Source organism: Sciurus vulgaris (genome assembly GCF_902686455.1).
Source record: "Sciurus vulgaris genome assembly, chromosome: 1".
NCBI classification, from domain to species: Eukaryota; Metazoa; Chordata; class Mammalia; order Rodentia; family Sciuridae; genus Sciurus; species Sciurus vulgaris.
This window is the reverse complement of record NC_136461.1, coordinates 188,515,461-188,539,851: the sequence shown is the minus strand read 5'-3', so window position 1 is coordinate 188,539,851 and position 24,391 is coordinate 188,515,461. Positions and strand designations below refer to the sequence as shown.

The window sequence follows — 24,391 nt, the reverse complement described above, 5'->3', positions numbered from 1 at the left end:
AGGTTTTAGATTGATCCCTGTAGTGGAACAGCATTGGAAACTATACCTAAAAACATTGTAGAGCTTCTTTATGGAGTGATAGCTGTATAAATTCTTTAGCTTAGAGCTAACATTGGACTTACACCCACATATGTTTATGAGTACATAATTTGGACATCTGGGGTCTTATACATAGATGTTTTATTTCCTTCTTAAAACTTAGTGTTCTGTCTGTAATCCTCTGCCATTACACATTCTTTCAAAATGTTGATTCTAAATCTTTCATGATAAAACATACTGATCTTCTTTTAATGTTGATAACTATGCTGGAAAAAACCCAAAGCTAAAAACAAAACAAAACAAAACAAAACAAAAACCTTCAAAACCACCCATGTAAGAGTAAAATGTCTTAATTTTCTTTCTAAGTTAACGTTTTTCTTTTAAGATATTACACATGCTTTAAAGTCTTGGTTATATTTCTTCCTTGAATGTTACTGTCTTGGAGCAGCATCTCTTCTGTGTTCAGTGAAACATTAGTTTGGTGGATAAGTGACACTATACAACATAAAGCCAAATGAGTTTGGGAAATTCCAATCCCAACCAAGCAGACTCCATCCTCTCCAATCCCTAGGACTTTTGGAAGCTGTAATTGCAAATGTATATTTTGGACCTCTGGGAGGGGGTCTAAATTATATAATTTCTGCCAAACTTAGTTTCACTAAGATCCTCCTTCCATTTGTTTTTTAGAAGCCAGTTTCATGGGAAGAACACAGAGAAATTTTTTGGATTTCCTGTCACCTCTGTTACATTATTAAAATCCCAGAGGGCTTACCTAAATTTAGGGTAAGCACAGGTAGAATGTTCTGAAATAATGGTTTGACAACAACGAAAAAGTTCTTAATAACTGAAGCTTCCTAAGCCTGTTACCCCAATGAAGAATGGATTCTATGTGTCCTTTGTATTTTTCATACATAGAACTTCTCTCATTCCAGCAGACTGGGAAAAGTATATAGCCCATACAACCTACTTAAGTTACTTTTGAGTATAGATTTTTTTTTAAAAGATAATTTTCTTTGGAAAATTTTATTGTATTTAACAAAAGAGAAAAATGATTCCTGTGTGTGTGTGTGTGTGTGTACTTTGTTTTCGTCAGAAGTAAAAATGGTGGTGGGTGGGTTAAATTAAGCAGGCAGCAGTAAATAGGTTATCCTTAGCATGTATTTCACAGGGTGAACGACATTTGTCAACACTGTTATTAATTTAAGTGGACTTTTAAAAATACGTACATAAAAAGATCCCTTCCCCCCCATTCTGAATTTATTTCTAAATCCCTTTTGTTGCACGAACATAGTACATGATTCCTAATGGTATTTGTCCCTGAGCTGTTGGGTGCTCCTGTGGTTCTGTCCTTGGGCCACCAGTCCTCAGATGGGTGCAGGCCTTTTAAAATACTTTCTATTGAGTGGTAAGGATAAGCACAGTGGTTTGTGAGTTTCATGAGGAAGCACTGTTGCATATGATGGTGCAAACTTACTTCCCTTCATTTTGGAGGGGGAGAAAGAGATCTCTGTCATCTCTTTTTCTCTGTCTCTGTCTATATAAACACACACAGATAGAGTGTGTTATCAGTATAAATTGTCACTATGCCTTTTAATCTCGTATTCAGTTTTGCACTGTTACAACAAAACCTTGCTCAAAACGCTTGGCTTACTAGTGCCACGAAATCAGTGAGCATTCTTACTGATGTATGTTATCTTCATGGTGTGCCATTGTTAGTCTCCATACTGTATAGGTACATCAGTTTACCCAATGGATTAGCATTGATTGGCACCAATTTTTTTTTAATGGGAGAACTGAGACAGTTATTAGTTCCCTTTAATGGTGAATTGAGGGAGGAATGGGAATTTCCTTTTTTATTGAATGACAGTTTGGAAAACAAACCAGACAACATAATACATAAAAATTAAACTACATTTTAAGTATACAAAGATGTTTTTCAGAAAATACTCGAAAGAAATGTAAAGGCATTCCTACAAAGCAGAGGACTATTTTTTTAAAACAATGAAAATCTAGTTTTTGTATATGAAACGTCAATTGACTTCATCACCCTAAAGATAAATAGATGCATTTACACTTTTCCCTGAGCTCATCTTTCTCAACTTAAGTGTTAAGTTTGGCTCTTTGCCCAAAGACCTATTGAAATATTTGAAGTTTAACGAAGAAGTGAGGGATGAGGTTGAGCCTGGCCTAGATGTAAATCAGATTATCCTGAAAATCAATAGTTGCAGATTCTTAAAAAAAATTTATTTTAATTGAGAGGAAAAGGAAAAACTACTTTGTGGGGAAATAAACAGTAATGTTTTAAATTTGCTTAATGAAATCGTGATCTTAATCAAATCAGAGTTTTTAATACATTTGCCTCTCATTGATTATGAAATGCAAAATAATTCCCCTTTCCTTATGATGCTCCATGGTGTGTACTTACTCTGTTTTAGTTACTTGATTTAGTGAAATGGATGCATGCTTCATTTTTTCCAGATATATTGCGCGGTGTCATTTAGACTTCTAGCATAAAGTCTTCGAAGGAAAAGAGTTGTGATTTTCTCCTTAAAGTGAAATGGTTAACAAAATTCTTTCTCTAAGATATATATTGATATAGGAAGACTCATTTTGGCAAATATGATATTATTACTTACCACACTATCTCCTTTTACCTAGACTGGTGCATTTGAAATGAGATATTTAAAATATAGAGAACATAGCATGATGAATAAAAGCCTAATAAAATGTGTTTGGGCCAGCATCAAAACTCTTTGAAACAGGATATCTAAATAGTGTGTATTTTATCTCAGAGGGGTTTGGGTTAGTTCTAGTGTCCAGATGACTATTAATGGGCTTTGTGCTCTGAAGCATATGTTAATAGAAGCGATCATTTTGGATTAATTTGATGTGAATTAATAAGAGATTTATTTGATGGGAATTGTTTGAAGGTGATGACATTTAAATCTGAACAGGATTTAAAATGTCCCAAAATACCTTTAAAGATTCAGGAACAGTTGATTCAGGAGAACAAATTAAATAGAAATGGATAGCAAAGAACAGGATCTGACATTGGGTTTATGAAGTTTGAAGCAGTTTACAAAAAAAGCGATCTACCATTGAAGTATTGCCCTGGAATCTGAAGAAATAGAAAACATTAAACTCCTTCTGTAATTCTTGGGTTTGTGAATTGGATAAACAATGTCTCTTGCATTTTATAGTTCACTTAAGCAATCTGATTTTGATCTGTATATATGGAGTAGACAGGATTCAAGTGTTTACCCCCCCAAACCAATGAGCAGACACATATGTTCTTTAAAAACTGAACTTTCTGTGTTGTTCATATGGAAGCTATCTAGTTTGCTATAGGCCTAAGAGTTGACCTTCCTTTTATTTTGCTATCACTTGCTTAATTCTTTAAATTCTTTGTGGGGGACTTATGATCAAAAGACACATTTTACTCTTTTTTTTTCTTGTTAATTTTTTTAATACAAGCTATGTGAAACATGTAATGAACAGCTCAGTACTCCTGGGCTGGTAATGCAGGCAGGCATGGAAGAAAACTTACTTGGTAAGGAGAATACCATCATGACATCTTTTTCCTTTTTTTCATATTAAGCTTCAGTTTCAAACACTTGAAAGTTTTATTATCTGGGAAAACAAAAAGAATGGGTCATCTGGCGTTATACATTATGAAAATGAGAATTGCTGCTTAAAATAAAAGTCATATGCAGCAGGATTAAGACTGAGCTCATATCACACAGTCTCACCCCCCACCCCAATTTATTAAGATCTTATCTATATATTCTGAAAACACACACACACACACACACACACACACACACACACACACACACGTAGGAAATGACATTTACAAAGGTTTAAAAATTTCAAATTTCTTTGAGAAAGAGAGGTGTCTTATGATCGTTTTCTTGCTTTTTAATAATGTCTCTTTCTTATTAACAACAAGCAATGCAATCAAAGTCATCTTGCTTCATGTATTTGGCACATAGCTGATGCTGGATATTCACTTATTGAATGGATGAATGTTGGGGAAATGGATAACTGAGAGAATACCTGGCAGTGGTGGTTAGGCCCACTCATACTGGTTGGTAGTTTAGAATTTTACTCTAGCAAAATCAGGCCAAAGTCTTAGAAGGTGAAACTAAAGTGTGATTGACTAGAACCATTATAAAGGCAGAAAGTCAGGAGGAAGCTGACAGAGGCTCAGAGGACAGAGACTCAGAGACTAGGAGGGATTTACCTTTGATTAGTCGCATCAGCAGGATCAATCGCATCATTAAGAAACTGGACACATGATTTCCATACCATTAGGTGTTCATTCTTTGTTTAAGATCAAGAAACTAGTTAGAAAATAGAGAATTTATACTTCTTTCTTTCAAGGAGTTTTCATCCAATGGAAGTAAATCTTAGTTTTCATCTGCTTTGGGTGTGTGTGTGATCTCAGTTTCTTTTAAAATTTCTGTGATAGTTGATTTCTTTGCTCAGGTACTTTATTTGATTTTCTTTGCAAGGTTATTTGAAGTAAGAACATTTTATAAATGCATGTATAGGTTCATATACATACATTTATTTATATGTTTATATGTGCAAATAGGTACACAGATATGAAATATAACAATCATCAGTGGGTCAATTCACGATATCTAGATAACAATAAGAAACTCAAATTCCTTTTGCTGAGAAGGTTCCATCTTGAGAAAATGATTCAGGATCCTACAGAAGATTTTTTAATACATATTTAAGCATTTTAATCAGTGAGATCAAGTCTTTACTGGAAATTATTTTAAGCTCTAATGCTGATTATATCAACTGCATAAATCTAAGTGATTTTATAACAGAGAGTGGACTCTTTTTTTTTTTTTAATGATAGTAAATTCTTTTTCTAAGAAAACAAACTTAAATTTAGGTTTTAATTTAGAAGGAAAAAACAGTGACTTGAGAGTAGATATTCAAGTTTTCTGCAGATGGAATAGTTTATATCTCAGAATTGAAAATATAATAGCACCTTTTGGAGAAGTGAAGCATATTTTAATCTGGTGGCAGTCATGTTAGATGGGCTGTTGAAGGAGCATCTAAGTGCTTGTGTAGGTGAGAATGGGGTGGATGTGGATGAGGCTCACTCTCACTCAGAGGTCAGGTTTTTATCTCGCATTTGCATAGAGCAATCTGGAGCCATGTAGTTGTTCACACCCTCCTCTTCCAGTTCACTCTCAGCTCCAGTATCTAAAATGGCTGTTTGTAGTGGACCTACTGTGACTAGTATTTTGAACTTTCCTTGTCATTTGAACAAGGCATTTTGCTGTGAAGTAGTGATAAAGTTTAAAATAGAATTGCCAAATCTGATGACTAAGTTTCATTGTCGTGGTCATGTATTTTACTCACTTGAAAAATTTCCCTATGAAAGTCGATGCTGGTATTTACAAATTAAAATTCCCCCATGCCCACCCCATGTAGGTAAGTATCATAGTCATTAGGGTTGAGGGGGTTTTGAAGTCAAATACCTTCACTGACATCACAGTCTAATGTGAAAATGACTTCTTGGGCTGTAATCTTTTCTATCATCTTCCTCCCCCTGCTGCTTTATTAAAACCCATGGGAGGAGAGAATCCTGCTCATGCTTTTATCAGCTATTTTCCAAGCAGTCCATGGTGCTGGCATATTAATGTATTTTAGGTGTGATACGTTAAAATACGTTTACATCATTTAGGAAGGAAAATATTTTTTTTTGCTTTGTTTTGCAGATGTACAGATCAGCTCTCAAAATGTCTTCTGTGTCCTCCGAGCGTCTTCTAAGACAATTGCATTAGCTTCCTGCTAGTTGACTAATAGAATTAATAATTGTAAAAAGCACTCTAAAGCCACATGCCTTATGAAGTCAATGCTGGGTATGATTTTACAAGTATGTGATCTATTTTTTCAAGTGAAAATGTTAACTGGAAAAGTTCTTGGCACACAGGAAAACATCCTGCAATCTGTTATTTGTCTTAGAGATAATAACTGGAGGGTGGCTACAGCCTTACGGTATCTAACTTACAACTTGCTAGGGGAGTTTCTTCCACTTAGAAGTATTGCAAATGTGCGGATATTTACATAATATGTCACTCTGAAAAATTATGATGATATAATTCCAGTAAAAAATTATTTTTCTCTAACTACTTCAAAGTATAGTCAAATAAATTAACCACATTTTTTTTAAAACAGTAACTTAAAAAAAACCATACCCCTGCCCCCACAACACAAAAAACCCAAATGACCTTTCTGATACTTCTTTGAAGTTTTAGCAGTTTAACATTCTTTGCAATGTATATTATTAAGGACTGCATTCAGCATAAGGAGTCAATGAGTCACACACTTTGTAAAGGTCTGTTCTTGGGTGAAAGAAGGAACTGAAATTTGGAAAGATGATAATTTAATTAAGTCATATTTTCTCTCAGGCTCTAAAGATGCTGGGTGAGTAGTTTCTAAACTTTGGCCCAGTGTCTTTTCATGACTACAATAAGTCAGCAAGATCTAAAACTATTCTTTGTTCAGAAAAACAAGTTAATTTTTTTCAGTATTAACATATTGAGATCAATTCCCTCTTAGTATTTTATCTTAGTTCCCTGACTATGTAAAATGTTGCCATTTTTCCAGTTCTGTTGACAGTAATATAGAAGCATAAGCCATTTTCTCTTCACATTTGGATGAAACGATAACCTTAATGGTTTTTTTTTTCTTGGTGCTTTTCTTCAGATATTCTGCCCTTCATGTAGGATTTTGGATTTTTAACTTTTTTGTGTACCCTTACTCATTTTATTTAGGGGAGTCATTGTTAAGTAGAAAATTTTAAAATACAAATGATACGGTTATTAAGTATTTGACCAAGGAAAGATTATATGGTAATGGTTACTGGTGTGTAAGAAAAGGAACAAACAATCATGAAGTTCCAGAGGGAAAGGCAAGAGGTGCTGTACTAAGTCATCATTTGTATGTAGGAAAGCCTGGTACTCTGTGACCTAGAATGTCTTTTAATGTAGGCCAAGTTAAAGTGTGTGTGATTGTGTGTGTGTATGTGTGTGTACCCCCTGCCCCCTTTCTCTCTCTAGTTCTTTTCATTTTCTGAGATAGGGTCTTACTGTGGTCTTGCTGTGTTACTTAGGCAGGTCTCCAGCTTCTGGGCTCAAACTGTCCTCCCACCTCAGCCTCCCCAGTAGCTGGGGTAATGTGCTATGGTGCTTGGCTCAAAACCATATATTTTGCTTAAACTTAAAATTTTACTGAAATTAATTTCTTAAGCTTCCCTTTTATTCTTTTTTATTCCTTTTATTTTTTCCCTTTGTTGCCTATTAGTCAAATTGCCCTCTAATCTTCCGTGTATTGATACAAGTTCCCAAGTTTGCTGCAGTCACTTCTTATAGAAAAACAGAGGTCCTCCAAAACTTTACCATTAACAAATAAGACCCTGAAGTGCAAACATTATAAAAGCACAGCCAGCCAGTGTTTCTTTTAATATTCTGGCTTGTGTGCATGTGTGCATGCATGTAAGTGTGCTGAGCATGGAACCCAGGGCCTCGTGCATGCCAGGTTAGTGCTCTCACACTAAGCCACATCCAGCCCAGTGTTTCCTTTCATAAAAAGTTCCCTGGCTTTGTTAATTTTAGGCCTTAATGGGGTAACACCAAAGGGAGGAACACATCCTCTTTCTTCCCAGAGTAAGCTGGCAGGTTGACATTGCCTCATGATGTCATTTTCTCTTGAAGCTTAAATTTTTATCTAGTAATTTCCATTTTTGTTCTAAGAGGGAGAGTCCATGGATATTTGGTAAATGATATTATTGATATATAAGAAGAGAAGTATACTTTTGGAAGTGCAGTTGTTTATTGATATTATTCACGAAGGTGAATTTTTACCTCATGAATGATTCTTTATATAGCTAGTGCATTTGCCTTGTTCAGTGATTCATAGTATAAAAATTTTGTGCGACCAGCTTTTCAGAGGCAAAGGTACACCCATCTATCCCAAACCAGTGTGGTTCCTTAGCACTTGTGGGAAATTATAGCTGAAAATGACTAAACCATGTTATTAATTTGAATTTTCCCAGCACATTTTGGATAATCGTGGTGTAACTAACTCTGTTAAATCGGTCCTCACATCAGAGTTGGCTGCTAGAAAAGGCTTGTTTTATTAGAAAGTCACAGGTGGAATTTTCCAAGAGACATTTGAGATGATGATGTACACAGCACTTGATGTATTTTCAGCTGAGTACTTAAGGATCAGAGGCTTTGAAACTAGCTTTTGTTAGTGTATTCTTTACTTGTCATAACACAATTTCATATTTCTCTATGTCCTTTGAGTTCTGATTCATTAGACCCTTATAGAGGAATTTGTCATAGCATTCTAATTTTTAACTTACTCTCTGAAGTCACTAACTTGAAAGGTACAGTTGAGTGAGCATGTAAAGGGAAAAACCCTAGCAAACTGCTAAGATTTTGCCATTTCAGTTACAAAATGACAGTGTCCTATGATTCAACCCATTGTTTTGCTTTGGCCACTTTTCAGTGTCCTGCTCCCAATTGATGAACCTGGTACCATTCCCCCAGGTGTCCATGGCAACCCAGGGCTTCCTTTGATTCCACAGGATGCTAGAGAGAGTCCTAGTGAAACCTGACCTGACCACTGTCATGCTTACGCAGTCCTCATTCTAACTTTCAGAAAAGCCCCAAATGTTTTGTAAAGAAATTTGCTGGTGGGTCAGGGATTAAGCATTTCTTAACCTTTATTTCCCAGAAATAATAGGGCAGTTTTCCTCTGTTTATAACTTGGTCGTTTCTGTCTTTGAGGATATTTTTATTGAAACTGCATTTATGACCTGGTTGCACAGTGTAACAATATTAAGTTCCAATTTACGATGTTTATGTATTCATATATATTTTACATATAAACATGTAATTTGTATTCTTTAAATGAACATAAATGTTATTTGTAATCTATACTGTATAAATATGTAAGTGTGTATATATCACTGAGTATAATTGAAGAGAAAAATTGGGAAAGAATATGGAAGAAAAGAATAATAGGAAGGATAGTGCCAGTAATAATAGTGAGTCCTTCGATATTTATAAGACATTTTATAATAATAAATGAGGCCAGTTTTTTGTGACAAAAATAATTCTAAATGTAAATTGTTTGCTTTAGTCTCAAGTGTTTGCTATTTTTACGACTGATTTTTCTCCTAGAGAAAGCATTTTGTTATGCACCTTAGAAAACCTTGAAGAGAATAAGTAAAATATTCTAGATTTGATTATATGTCTGAAACTTTCAGATAACTCAGTATCTGCCTTTTCCCTCTATTTTCAGATATGGTCCGGAAAAAGAACCCCCCTCTGAGAAACGTTGCTAGTGAAGGCGAGGGCCAGACCCTGGAGCCGATAGGTACAGAAAGCAAGGTATCTGGAAAGAACAAAGAATTTTCTGCAGATCAGATGTCCGAAAATACGGATCAGAGTGATGCTGCAGAACTAAATAATAAGGAGGAACATAACTTGCATGTTCAAGATCCAACTTCTAGCAGTAAGAAGGACTTAAAAAGCTCAGTCCTGAATGAGAAGGCTGGCTTCAATTATGAAAGCCCCAGTAAGGGAGGAAACCTTCCCTCCTTTCCGCATGATGAGGTGACAGACAGAAATATGTTGGCTTTCTCATCTCCAGCTGCTGGGGGAGTCTGTGAGCCCTTGAAGTCTCCTCAAAGAGCAGAGGCAGATGACCCTCAAGATATGGCCTGCACCCCATCAGGGGACTCGTTGGAGACAAAGGAAGATCATAAGATGTCACCAAAGGCTACCGAGGAAACAGGGCAAGGGCAGAGTGGTCAAGCCAATTGTCAAGGTTTAAGCCCAGTTTCAGTGGCCTCAAAAAACCCACAAGTGCCTTCAGATGGGGGTGTAAGACTGAATAAATCCAAAACTGACTTACTGGTGAATGACAACCCAGACCCGGCACCTCTGTCTCCAGAGCTTCAGGACTTTAAATGCAATATCTGTGGGTATGGTTACTATGGCAACGACCCCACAGATCTGATTAAGCACTTCCGAAAGTATCACTTAGGACTGCATAACCGCACCAGGCAGGATGCTGAGCTGGACAGCAAAATCTTGGCCCTTCATAACATGGTGCAGTTCAGCCATTCCAAAGACTTCCAGAAGGTCAACCGTTCCGTGCTTTCTGGTGTGCTGCAGGACATCAATTCTTCAAGGCCTGTTTTACTAAATGGGACCTATGATGTACAGGTTTGTGCTTTATGTTGTGACCTTTTTGTACAAGAAGAGTTATTAATAATGAAATGTGAATTCTCATATGCTTGTTAAAAGCAAGGTCCCAGTACCAGGATAGCTTTCTAGATCCGGCAGAAGAGGCAGATGCCCTCCATAGCTACATTGTCCCATAGTGTATCAGAATTGTCCTTATCTTCTCCTCATGGAAACAATCCCAACATTTCTATTAGGTTGGGAAAAGTCTTTTCATGGAACTAACTAAGCTTCATATTCCTGAATATTCTTCATGGTAATCGGATGTTTTCACAGTCTTCCAAAAATGGCACTAATGTTTATGGTTGTACTTGCTAATAATTCATGCCTTATTCTAGTTTCATATTATAAGGCTTCTGGTATAGTTCTCCCCTGTGAAGAGATCTTTCCTGTGTTTTGGATTAGGATTTGATTTTTTAGTCAGCCTGACTAGATTTGGGTTCTACTGATGGTCATGGAGTACACTCCTAGAAAGGCAAAATAATTTCAAATGAAAAATTTAAAATAACATTTTACATTGGTTAAAAAAAAATCCATGTGATTGTAAGTACTAGGGATACCAGCATGACCTTTATGTAGGCCAGTAAAGCATTCCAGTGTGCATTTAAGGAAAATGGCAATAATTTATGAAAGCATTTAGTAATGATTTAGATTTATACTTTTATTAAAACCAGCATACCTTTTTGATCTCCTTTTCTGTCTTTAGTTTATGGCATATGTGAATTGAAAAAAAAATGTTAGCATGTTCAATAGAATAAAATGTGGAACTGAATCTCAGAAAATGTATTCATTTAACTTTTGCAGTTTTAGCATAGTCGAAACTCATGCTCAGCTGGAGAAAAGGGTAGTAGTAGTTTTTGTTTGTAGATTTTTATTGTATTATTAGGCCAGGGGGATTTCAAAACACATTAGGTTTCATATTAACCTTTTTTTTTTTTTTTTTTTTAAAGAATGGTTGGAAGAAATTACCAGATAACTGATCACATTTATTTAACCTACTAAATCCCTTGAAATATTAGTCATTTTTATCAAGTTCATAGCCATAGCAGATTTCCCCTAGACCTCTCTGTTGATCTAATACCAATTAAGAAAGACAGGCAAAGGGTTACAAATAACAGGTAGTGAAAATATTTTGCAGTACTTGTAGAGAAAAATCGGAAGAGAAATTTCTGAGTCCTTTAAATGTCAGAATGACAATCTTATTGCTTTAAGGGAGATATGAAGAAGAACTCTTAAAAAGTCAGTTTCATCTTTGGTAGAGCTCTCTAAAAATTCTTACTTTGTGAATTTCCACAAATAGAATTATTTCTGTGGAGCAGCAAATTAAGCCAACATAGTTATTATGCATGAAAGCTACATGCTTTGAACTGCTGTCTTATTAAAGATCATTTCACTGTCTTATGTCAGATACACTCTGCTGTCAAACTATGATTGGAAAGCAAATACGTGTTTTAGATAAAAGGGTTGGAAGTGAATAATGTCAGTATGTGAAATGGTGTTTTATAATTAGCAAGTAATATGATGTTAATACCTGGATTTCCGGCAGGAGTTTCAGTTTGTTCACTCTGGGGACAACTTCTGAGGGAAGCTGATCTCGGCTGTCAGGAAGGCTCTAAAACAAAGATTACTAAGGCCTATAGTTTGAAAGAATTCAGAGTTTTAAACACACTTCCATTTCCCCCAAACAGTTATTTGTTAGGTTCTTAGTTATTTATAGTAAAGTTTATGTTTGGGTAGAACACTTTTTCCTGGGCAGTGATTTTAGAAATAAAACAGATGTGTGAGTTATCTGAGTTTGAGCTAATAGAACTAGAAATAAAACAGCTGATCCCAGACTGGACTGTGTACTAAACCCTTGCAGCACATACAGTAAAGAAGACAAAAAGTAGTAGGAAAGAACATGCCAGGAGATAATCTTGTTAAGATCAATTTTCTTTTTCCAAACTAATGTTGCTAAAAATAGGAAAAGAGCAATCTGTGGAAAAAGTGGGTGATTATTGTAAAGAAATGTTTAGGTTTCAGAAGTCTAAAGAAAGTTAACTTTGGTTTATGAAGAGAACTCTATACGGGTCAGTGAAGTGCTGAATTTGAACACTTTGCACATACACCAGAAATTGATTTAGAAACGTGTCTAAAGATAAGTAACTTATTAGCAGGTTTCTGTTGCCATGAATATTGAACAGCTTCTCTGTATGCATAAACCCCATAATAAAAGTACATCTGAAATTCCCTCTTTTTACCCTCAATGTGTTTGTGTTGTGAAAATGCTTTTTGATAGGTTCTTTTTTGGATCTTGAATGATATGGAGAATAAAAGCTGTGAGAGATAAAATGCTGACTATAAAATTTCTTTAATGCAGTGTTTTTATCAGAAATATATATAGGAAGTTAATGACTTGTATGTATTTTGAAGAAAAAGATGTTTTTAAATATCAGTATTACAGATGAATAATCATTTATTTTTGGTTATTATTTATATAGATCTCCAATTTAAGCTAATTGAAGAAATAAATGAACAATTCATTAATCTTTTTCAGTTGAACTAGCTTTTTAAAAAATCTTCAGAACAGTTGGTAGCTAATGATAGATTTATGGCGTTTTAGGCCAAGGGGGGAAAAAAAAGAACAGAAGCCAGAGTAAAGGACTTAAAGAACTCTGTGTCTTTGATCTATATTTTGGTTTGACATGGGTGGTTTTAAATAATTTGAACCCGATTTGAGTGCCACTATGAGATATATAATTGGGAAAAAAAGAAGTAATTTAAATTAATTCTAAGATTTGAATAAATTATAAATTCATAATTTATAATATTTGGAGAAATAATTGAAATTTAGGTAGTATCTAATTTGCATTGATAATATCCACTTCTGTTTAAATTGTATCACAAATAACAGGTCAAATTCAATTTTATAAAAACAGTGTCAACAACATTTCTTTATGCTGCATAGTAGAGGCAGACCCAGCAGGATAAAGGAGGTCACCTGAAATAGCCGTCGTAAAACCAGGACTCTTTTCTGGGTCTTTGGAATTCAATGAGAGTCTCCCCCACACACCTTGAGGTAGCATGCCCAGCCCTGAAATCAGAAAAGATGTTATTTATTTACCAAGAAAAACAAGAAAGGATGCAGTAGCTAGCTCAGAGGTAATTGATTTGACCAGGATGGTAGTTTCCCCATCTTTCATATTCCCGGTGCATTTTATCAATTATTGTGCTTACATTTAAAAAAAAATAATGGATATGGCACGATTGGTACACCCTTCCTGTAATTTTTACTATTTGTATTCAGCCTTTGAGGCTCACATGTGGACGAATAATAGGACAAGAGATTGAGTTCTTAAAAAAGTAATTACAGCCTCTTTCTTTTTAATCTGCTTTATTATGCTTATATTTAAACCATCCCTGAATGGAGGCCTGCATTAACAACGCAGACGCGCTGTTTCATTAGGGCTTAATGTGCTGTGCATTAGGGTGTTTGCATCATCTTTACGGGGGAGCTTTTAGCTCTCAGATCAGGTTATAAAAGTAGGAGGCCTGTCAAGTTGTGCTTCCCACGGGAAAGTGTTTACACTATCCCAGGTTGGTAAATGCTCATGATGTATATGTTGCCTTTCCGTGTTAGTACACCTTCTCTGCATTATTCAGGACTCTTAAGAAGGTAGCCACTGGATTCTAGCTATTAAATTCATTTTGACCCTTCATGAAATTCTAAGGTTAATAGAAAATTGCCTTATTAACTTTACAGGGGCTACCTTGTATTTGAATTAGGAGAGCTACATTTCTGTTTTGTAATATTTTTTTTTTTTTTTTGAATCAGAGATTGCAGAGCATTCCATGTTAGGAATAGGAAGAATAGATTTTTACAGATAGGAAGTCATCTCTTGTCCTTGTATTTTTAATATATTTAACTGTACGAACTTTACAGATCCTTAACATACAATACTACATTCATTTGAACAGGAGATTATAGTTTGGTTTGAAAAAAGAAAAAAATAATCGGGGAACATTAATCTCATTGTGGTTTATTTTGACTTGTCCTGAATTTTATTTCCAAATATTTATTTTTTTGCTTTGGAGTTTCCTTTGATCTGGAGTAGGAGGGAAGTTGTAGCTCTTAGCAGGTTCTGTTTCTTTGTTTTTCTGAGTTGAGGACAATTGCACTTTAGAAAAACTGGTGAATGAGACTTTAATCAATTCAGACTGTCTATGGAGTACAGAATGTTTGGCATATGAACCGTGCTTATTTTCAGGACTGTGTCTCTTTAACAAGTAATAAAGTGTGCAAAATAAAACATATGCTCACCCCAAGGCCATAAAGCAAAGCAAAGTTATGGCATTTACCAGGTTATTTTCATCAGCAGAGATGGCCGAACTGGATAATGTAGCCACCCGGGGAGGAGTAGCAGACCATCTTAACTAATCCCTTTACCTGCTCCACAGTTAAATCTCTCATTTGGCTTTGTTATGAGAGCTGGTACGATAGATAGGAAGGTTTCTCTGATTTTGGTTTATTTGTTATCAGTTAAAGAACATGGATCATTTTCTAGAATATCGGTGTTTTTCTCTAGGCAGAAGAAAAAAAAATCATGGTTATCAGCGCAGCCAATCAAATTTAGCATTATTCAACTCTTAATAAAAGTTTTATCTCTCAAATGGCCTGTTCTGCTAACCATATCAAGTCAGCAGATTATTCAGTGCCTTTTATTTCTGGGGTCATTGTAATTACAGCATACTTGCAGCTGTTGGAAACACAGATACACAACTGGTGCGCCAACCCCAGGAAAAGTTTGGAGAGAGAGCGAGAGGCAGAGAGCAGTTCCCTTTCATTTTCTGATTTCCTTTGTGGACTCTAGTTCCGAGAATCATTAGACCATATAATTCTTCATCACATGATTCCAAAGTTTGAAGCAAATGTAGTGCATTTTCAGAATATTGGACAAATCTTTAATTGAAAAATCTTTAATTGAAAATCAAGTGTAAAATTTATTTTTCAGTGATACTTTTGATCCATAGTTCTTTTCTTTTTCACTTTACATAATGAGAAATTGCATGTATCTTCTGTGTGTTTTTCAGTTTGAATTTACATCAAATAATAGCTAACATTTATTAAGGGCCTTATGTGCATATGTGCCTCTGAGTTCTTTACATGCCTTCAACAGTTCATCTTCATACAAACCTCCATGTTGACGCTACTATTGTCTGTTTTTAAAAAAGAAGAAAAATGAAGGCAAAGAGAGATTGAAGAAACCTGCCCAAGATCACAGAGTTGCACAAGCAGAGTAGCTGGGGTGTAGGCCAGGGTGCATGGGTCCTGGAACCCGTCTTCAGGACCCCTGTGATACACAACCTTTCTGATAGGAGACTGAGTTTGCTGCAGGTAGAAAGCTGTTTGATGCCTACTTTGAATTACGTGGAATGTGTGGACATTTTCTGATTTCTTTGAGGTCATCTGTTATCTAATCCAGATAGCATAATTCTACCTTATTAGAATTTATTAGGCTTATAATTGAAATCACCAGAAAGAAAATTAAATGTGTTGATTGGTCTTTTAAAAATTGCTGTGATTCATTTTCACTGGTACTTTTACTATAGAAACTAGTCTCTGGTAGAGTAAGGGGCAAATTTTAATTTATTCAATTGAAAATGCATTGTTCTATCCCCCAGTTAAGGGACATTTCATGCCTGTGTGTGGTTTATTTCATATTCCCCTTATTTAGAGGACTTTGTTTTAGGAATTTTTGATCTAATGGTCTGAGAGTTGTTTTCTGCTCTTCTAGTTACTAGGCTCCCTTTAGGTTGTTTTCTTCTATGAAGATTAAGTGCCAAGAAGATGCACCCAGCTCCCATTTATGTTCTCCAAGGCTGTGTAATTAAGGTTTTATCTTCGCCTATGTTAAGAGCAGGGATGGGTGTGGAGGCAGAGAGCAAATCAGGATGCCTTTAGAGTGTCTAATTTGAGTTTGCTGCACACCCCCACTGTGTTCTGAAAGTGAGATCAGTGTGGGGGCTCAGTGAGGAGCTTGAGAATTCAAATAGTTCACCTGTCTACCTTTCTCCTTTCATATTTAGATGACCTGTTGGTGTTAGATTAAAGAACACCTGAATTCTTTCATGTGCCAGTGATATATTTGGGAATCCTATAATAAAAGGTGGTTTGTTCTAAGACCTGTTTCTAGCTGATGGGTAGCTCCACCTTGATATTCCACTGCCACCTCAAAGTCAACGTAGGTAAAAATGAAGTTCCCCAAAACAACTTATTTTGCCTCCTTTCTTCCATACTTCCACTTTAAAGTCAGGCAGGCAGGAAGTCGTGGAGTTGCCCTGGATTTCTTCCTGATATTATCTCCCTGAACAGTTGAATGGTTGTCCCATGATGCCCTCCTTTCTTCTCTGTCACACCTAATATTTTATTGAGTAAGTGCTTGTTGGTTTCCATGGTTTTCTTTATCTTTCTGTTCTCTTTTCTTTTTCCTTCTCTCTCCTTCCTTTCTTCTGTCCCAGTTTTCCTTCCACCTATCCTCTTCTTCCTCCCTTTCTTCTTTCCTTTTTAACTTTTTAAAAAAATTCTTACATATGGATCAATCTTCTTGCATTTTATAGGGAGTATAGGTCTATTTAGAAAAAACCACCTATCATTTAATTATATTTGTATAATTAATTATAGTCCCTTCAGTAATACATTACTGTTCCAAATTCTCTATTCTGCAAGAGATGATAGTCAAACCAGCACATCTGTGTTACTTACTACCTAACAGGTACCATTGCTTAGCAGATTCTGCAGCAAGATTTAATATTCAATGTTTCAATGGTCAGCATTTCCTGAGAGCAACTTGCATTGTTTCTCTCTTGTTTCTGCTTTTCTTTGTGCGATTTCCTTCACCTGAGAAGCCTTTCCATGATCGTGTGCCCATGGCTCAGGTATTGCCTCCGTCAGTTGGGGTTAGGTGCACTTCCTCTGTTGTCATGGAACCCACTATGTCTCTAATCTAGACACTGCTGTTGTCATCTATTAACCTGTGACCTTTTTGTGCTTGAGTCATTTCTTTTTGTATTCCAAGTGCTTCTCAGGTAGTAAGTGTGCAGCCCAGAACCCTTGCCACTGAAGGATGTTCCACATCTTTAGGATCAGACTGCCTTCCCATCAGGATCCTCTTTAGAACACATGCAGTTCTTCTGAATCTTTGCTTGGGCTTCTGTTAGCGGGTGGGTGGCAGGAGAGGTGGGCATGCGTGGTACCCCCAGCCTGATCCTCCTCACACTGCATTTTCTCTTTTGAATTGTTTCTCACAAAATGTTGGCTTCCAGATCATTGACTTTAGGATATATTGGTATTCTGTTGTCCTAGATACCAGATAATGATAGAGAGACACCAAAGAAAATTAGGGAACCATTTTAGGGTAAACTGCTTTTTGCTGCAGACTCCAAAAATCAATTATGAAAATGTGCATAATGAAAGCTAAGCAGTTTTTCTTTTAAATGTGCTCCACGTACCACTTTAAATGAGCCCCAGTTGGTTGTGTCTTATAAATCCAAGTGGGAAGGGTATGTACTAGATCTGTTACTAGTGACACTGATAGGAATAGGCTGCAGGAATAAAGCATGCATGGCATGAGAGTGAGATGATTGCCACATAATTAGATTGGTTATTGAAATTTTTAAACATTTATTCTCCATCAAAAGTATATCACTGAAGCACACTCTATATTCCAGAATGTGTTTTTGAAGCACTATACCTGCAGAAACATTTCCTATGTATATTAGTAGATTAATTCTGACTATAGTTATTTTCAGCCAAGATCATCTTACAGATTTCTTCAAGTTATTTGAAAGTTCAGTATTTGGAGTTTAACAACTTAACTTTTTATTAATTATTCATTTTTAGTACTTTCAAGATTTCATATAAGGGCACTTTAACACTGAACTATATACCCAGTCCTTTTTTTTTTATTTTTTATTTTGAGACAGGGTCTTGCTGAGTTGCTTAGGGCCTCACTAAGTTGCTGAGGGTAGCTTCAAACTTGCAATCCTCCTGCCTTAGACTCCTGAGTTGCTGGGAGTACATAGCTTTTTATTTTTAAGGTTTTACTTTTTTGACTATCAGCCCATAACCTCAAGTCCTCTTAAATTAGTACCTCATAATTGTCTCTGTTGCTATCAATTATAGTACTTGAAAATGAACCACATCTGAGGAAAGGTTTGTGTTTAGTTCAAACAAATCATCTTTTCCTGCATTGAAAATAAGTACATGTGCTAAAGTGTCATTTTAAGAGTTCTGAAACTTTTAAAAATATTTCCCCTTGACATATTCTTTTAGATATTATTGTTATTAGTTTTTGCTACATATTATAAGGACAGAATTGAGATTAAAGACCTTGAAAAAAAGCCAACCTTTTTATATTTTTCACTTCTTTAGTGAAACAGTTCTGTTTAAAGACATGGGTAAATAAATTATAAATGAAAACCATGGAAAATACTACGTGGAAGTAAAAAAATGTAAAATTTGGGTTAAAATAGAATACAAAGTGGTCATAGTCTTCAGTCAGGGAGAAGCAACTTAAAATCTGTTATTTCTCATGCCTTATCAGTTATGTTAAATGCTTCTACATAACCTTAATTTGCATTTAAATGGCTCTATATGTGTTTGCTTTTGGGTGAAAGATGTAGTTCGTATTTTTCTTGAGTGGGCCCATAGACATCAGGTCAAGTCAGTGATAATGGTGCCAAGAATTACTGTGGCTTCCTTATCCCAGGTAGTACAGAGGTCTTGGTGAGAGATTTTCATCTGTGTTCACATCTCCCTTAAGGAATTCATCTATTCATTTAACCTAAATGTACTGAGCCCTTACTTCCTTCCAAATATTAATAGCATTCTTCCTACCATCTCAAAAGGAATGTCAACACAGCATTAGCTTACTAACAGCAGAATTTAATATTTTCACTTAGCTAAGAATACTAGTCATACCAAGTGTGTGAGTTTATCACTGAATGATTGCCCCTTCTCCTCTATTTAGTCTCTTCATCCCATTGTAGGAGAAATGTCCTTGTGGTCATTGCACACGAGACTTAAAGAGTGCAAAATCAAAGAAGTAGTGATGATATGTAGTGATTTCTTGGGAATCTTTGTTGTACAAACAGATGTTCAAAGCATTTTATAGGGAAACCCAGCTACTCTGAAGCAATATAGTAGCTATAATAGGAAAACTTTCATCTCTCAATTTTGCAAACATTCGTTCTCTGCCTGTGTTATAGAAAAAACCGAGATACTTCTGAAGTTACCCCTTTTGTTTCAAGTTTGAGTTCCTGAACAGAGTACCTGATTAGAGTAGCCCATTTAAGTCTTATGCTTTTTTGAAAATAAGGATTCTCCTCACCTCCAGTGAATTGGGAAATGCATGTAGATATTTTGCAATATGATGCATTATATACCAGTACAAGTTTTAGTTGCTTTGGGCACTTAAGTGCTAGGTTAGAATGCTCTAGACTGTATCCCCCAGGGTCTGGCTTTGCCATCTCTTCACTATTGACTGTCAGTTTGCTGCTGCCTCAAAAGATACCCCATTCTTAGCTTTCTGGTTAAATAATGCTCTGTTATCAACAAGTTTAAATCTGTGTGCTTGTGCTGTGTTTGTAGACATGGTCTGAAGTGAACCATTATCATCCTTTGATCAAAGGCTGTGAGAGACCTTCATAAACTATTATCTTAATGTATAGCCAGTGCCAGGCTGTTTATGAGTTAATGCACATTTCCTAGAACTGTAATACTGAACATAAATTTAGAAGTTGCCCCAATTGAGGAAGCTGTTGGCCAGAGAGATTAAGTAACTAGATCAAGATCATGCCTCTCTTTAAACACTGAATGGTGACTTCAGTCTTAGTCTTATACGGTAGAGGTTCAAATATATCTCTCAGTGCATTAAAGAATATTATTTGCATTTTAAGTAGAGCTTTTATTTGATTTTGAGATGCCTGAGACTTTTCTCATGGAGCAATTTGGATATGAGCAGCGATCACACATGTCAGTTTTGAGCAGCTGTTGAAGAAGGCAGACCATGATTATGCCACTTGCTTTATATATTACATCTGGCTGCTGGAAAATTTTTAAAAATCCACTGATATTTGGAAGGAAAAATTCTCACTTTTTGGACTATTTCAGTCAAAAGTTTTATTTTAAACCATGCATCCTGGCTGCTCAGAGATGGCATTCAATCAGGCTGCCTGTTGAGGGTACACACTGTGAAGGGAGGAAGGGCTTTACACAGAGTGCCCTTTGAAGGTCTTCATAGCCCCAGTACTATGTAATTTCAACTTTGGGAAAGAAAGCAGAGTGGTAGTGACTTTTATGGGGGAATTATCTTATTTTGGCATTTGAACATCCCCATGATCCACTCATGGGAGTTGCTGGGAGCCATTTACTATGAGACAAAGCATTAATCAAGTAAGGTCCAGGAAGGTTTTCTTCTTGTTATTTGTCTTTGGTTGAGAATGATTTGAAGCTCTTTCCGTGGGTCCTCCTTCACCACGGTTTCCTGCCCACTCCATTCCTTTTATTTTTAGTTTCATTGTGCATGCTTGGGCTTCCATTACGAGCCATTTTGTGTGGTCATTTTAGAGCCTCTCTTTTACTGAGCAGATAGTCCTCATCTTTGCCTGCAGCCTCATTGCTGTAGGAATGGAACAGAAGATTTCCTTGGAGAACATCTGTGTTGCGTAATCTCTGAGCAACTGCCTCTGGTTTTGACAGCAAGCAAGCCTTAGCTTTGTGTCAAGAAACCCCGTGTGATTTGGATGTTTCTGCAGGACTGTGATTTGAAGGAGGCAGTAGTGAAACCTACTCAGTAGAAAATGGTTTTCTAAGTTTTTATAAGTATATATTATTAAATCTTTTGAATTCGTTATGGTGCTTTTGTTGCTTGCCTTCCTCTGCTACATTGGCCTAACATACTAAGCTTAATGAATCGCTCAGAGGGGAGCTTGAGAAATGAAGAGGAAATTTCTTTGGCTTTGATTATTTAAGTGATTTCATAGAAGGTAGGAGCACAATTGTATTTTTTAGGTAGATTACTTTGCAGTCCCCACCTCCACCCTCTGGTGAATTAATGATATGTGTAAAGTAACATCCATCTCTTCTATACTTTAGGTCACTTCAGGTGGAACATTCATTGGCATCGGACGGAAAACACCAGATTGCCAAGGAAACACCAAGTATTTCCGCTGTAAATTCTGCAATTTTACTTATATGGGCAACTCATCCACTGAACTAGAACAGCATTTTCTTCAGACTCACCCAAACAAAATAAAAGCTTCTCTCCCCTCCTCTGAGGGTGCAAAACCTTCTGAGAAAAACTCTAATAAATCCATCCCTGCACTTCGATCCAGTGATTCTGGAGACTTGGGAAAGTGGCAGGACAAGATAACAGTCAAGACGGGAGACGACACTCCTGTTGGCTACTCAGTGCCCATCAAGCCCCTTGATTCCTCGCGACAAAACGGTACAGAGGCCACCAGTTACTACTGGTGTAAATTTTGTAGTTTCAGCTGTGAGTCATCTAGCTCCATTAAACTGCTAGAACATTATGGCAAGCAGCATGCAGCAGTGCAGTCAGGCGGCCTTAATCCAGAATTGAATGATAAGCTTTCCAGGGGCTCTGTCATTAATCAGAATGATCTAGCCAAAAGCGCAGAAGGAGAGCCAATGACCAAGGCAGACAAGGGCTCAAGTGGAGCTAAAAAGAAGGACTTCTCCAGCAAGGGAGCAGAGGATAATATGGTAACAAGCTATAATTGTCAGTTCTGTGATTTTAGATATTCCAAAAGCCATGGCCCCGATGTCATTGTAGTGGGGCCACTTCTGCGTCATTATCAACAGCTCCATAACATCCACAAGTGTACCATTAAACACTGTCCATTCTGTCCCCGAGGCCTTTGCAGCCCAGAAAAGCACCTTGGAGAAATTACTTATCCGTTTGCTTGTAGAAAAAGTAATTGTTCCCACTGTGCACTCTTGCTGTTGCACCTGTCTCCTGGGGCAGCCGGAAGCTCGAGGGTCAAACACCAGTGCCACCAGTGTCCCTTCTCTACCCCTGATGTAGATGTGCTCCTCTTTCACTATGAGACTGTGCATGAGTCCCAAGCATCAGATGTCAAACAAGAAGCAAATCATCTGCAAGGATCAGATGGGCAGCAGGCTATCAAGGAAAGCAAAGAACACTCATGTACCAAATGTGATTTTATTACCCAGGTGGAAGAAGAGATTTCCCGACACTACAGGTAATCCATACAGTGGGGGCAAAATACCAGGAAAAAATAACAAGAATCCAGGGAGTGAGTCTGATGGCTTGGATGTTGCAGGACAAGATCACTTTAAAGATCATTCATAGAATCACACATAATATATTTATAGATGTCATAACCTTTGATTTCAATTTGGTTACTTCTACTCATAGTTCATATTGTTTTATACCATTTACTGAGTATAATTTAAAATTTTCAGTGCTGTTGACAGTGTAGCTAAGTTTACTTATTGACCATATTCCCTTTATTTGTCATTGCTAATATGACTTCTCATCTTATAATTGTTGATAGAGCAGCTCCCAAATGCAAGGTGCTGTTATATTTTCTTCTCTATTCCAACTGGGAAGCAGTCAACTCAAGAACATACTGCTCATTTTTCTCTTAAAATGAGATTGAACATTTTTCTCACTTTGAAAAAAATGGACAACAATCTTGATTGGCATATAAACTCTAATATCAAGGTGAGTGTTTTGTAGCATGTGTGATTTTGGATATGCACTCACTCTTCTGAGCAGGTAAAACTCCTTAATTACTTCAGGTTCATAGATAGAGAAGGGTATATTCATGTTGTACTTTACTTCAACTCTGTTCTTTTATAAGCATCAATTTTCCTGGTTAACTTTGTACTTTGTAGAGATGTGTTCAGGTTACATGTCTTTATTTTATTTATGTATTCATTCCTTAATTAATTTTTAGAATGGACCTTATGCCAGCCACATTGACTATACAGGAATCAACAGCATAGTGGCCTCATGGAACTTACAGTTCAGCAGGGAAGACAGGCACTTTGCAGATTATTTTGAGTGATGAGTGTCATAAAAGATGAACTACAAGCCCTGTGTTTGAAGTGACCATAATAACAGCATAGCTCAGTGTGGTGGATAGAAAGCATCTTCCTCAGGAAGGTACATTAAACTGAGTCTTGGTTATAAGTAGGCACTAGTTTGGCAAAAGCCCTGGAGATACCTGGTGTTCACATTTTACTTAGTGTGTTATTATGCATCTTGGCACTGAAGTAAAGACTTTTATTTATCATTTTAAGTGCTTTTCCATATGTAGATTCAATATCCTAGTTTTAAAATCTGGCATTTCAATTTTTACAGCCCAAGATTTTAATCGGGCCTTTCCATTCTTTTCAGGGGTTGTGCGTTAGTGCCAATGTCTTTTCAGTCACCAGTAATGAAGCAGTTCATGTCCAACAATAGACTAATAATGTTAGATGTTAATTTGAAGGGCATCCTAATGTTCACAGTGAATCAAAATGTTCAGAAAACACTTACTTGAGATTTACACTGTTTAATTTATAAGGTCAGCCCTAGGAAAGACACAGTCCTGCAATCAAATATGTGTTCACACTTGCAATGAGTGTTTCTGGCTCCTCTGATGTTAGCTGCATGCTAATTTATTTCTGGGGCTAGCAGACATCAGCTTCTTTCTGAGCTTTGCTGGCATGGATGTGTGAGTATGGGTGAGTATGTGCATGTTATGCAGGTACATTTGTTAAGTGATGTAAAAATTAGATAATCCATTCTTGCATTGAAAGGGGCAGCATTTTTGAAGAGATCCTCGTGATTTTTTTTTAATTATGAGGAAATTGCCCCCCTCTCCCATATTCTAATACAGCTAGTTACCAGCTTATTTGGACCAGTGGCTTTTTTCCAGAAAGGTGAAGTCATTGTCAGAGAAAACTGAGTTTCCATATGCTTTAGGTAAAGAAAAAATCTCCCAAAAATATAAATATCAATAAAGATATTATTTGATAATGTCAGAATTTAGTT

General features: G+C 36.4%; 1 protein-coding gene across 8 annotated transcripts in view; it reads left to right on the top strand.

Annotated features, from left to right (window-relative positions):
• Positions 1-24,391, top strand: part of TRPS1 (transcriptional repressor GATA binding 1) — a 237,596-nt gene that overhangs the window by 34,516 nt on the left and 178,689 nt on the right. For 5 of the 8 annotated variants that reach the window (XM_079150009.1, XM_079150003.1, XM_079150008.1 and 2 more), the window contains 2 exons: positions 9,379-10,307; positions 21,460-22,589. In XM_079150009.1, the coding sequence (XP_079006135.1) occupies positions 9,381-10,307; positions 21,460-22,589 (2,057 nt within the window). In that variant the 5' untranslated portion in view covers positions 9,379-9,380. Of the gene's footprint in view, positions 1-5,783; positions 5,942-9,378; positions 10,308-21,459; positions 22,590-24,391 lie in introns of those variants that run through there. The other 3 variants (XM_079150005.1, XM_079150006.1, XM_079150007.1) reach the window with 2 other exon arrangements.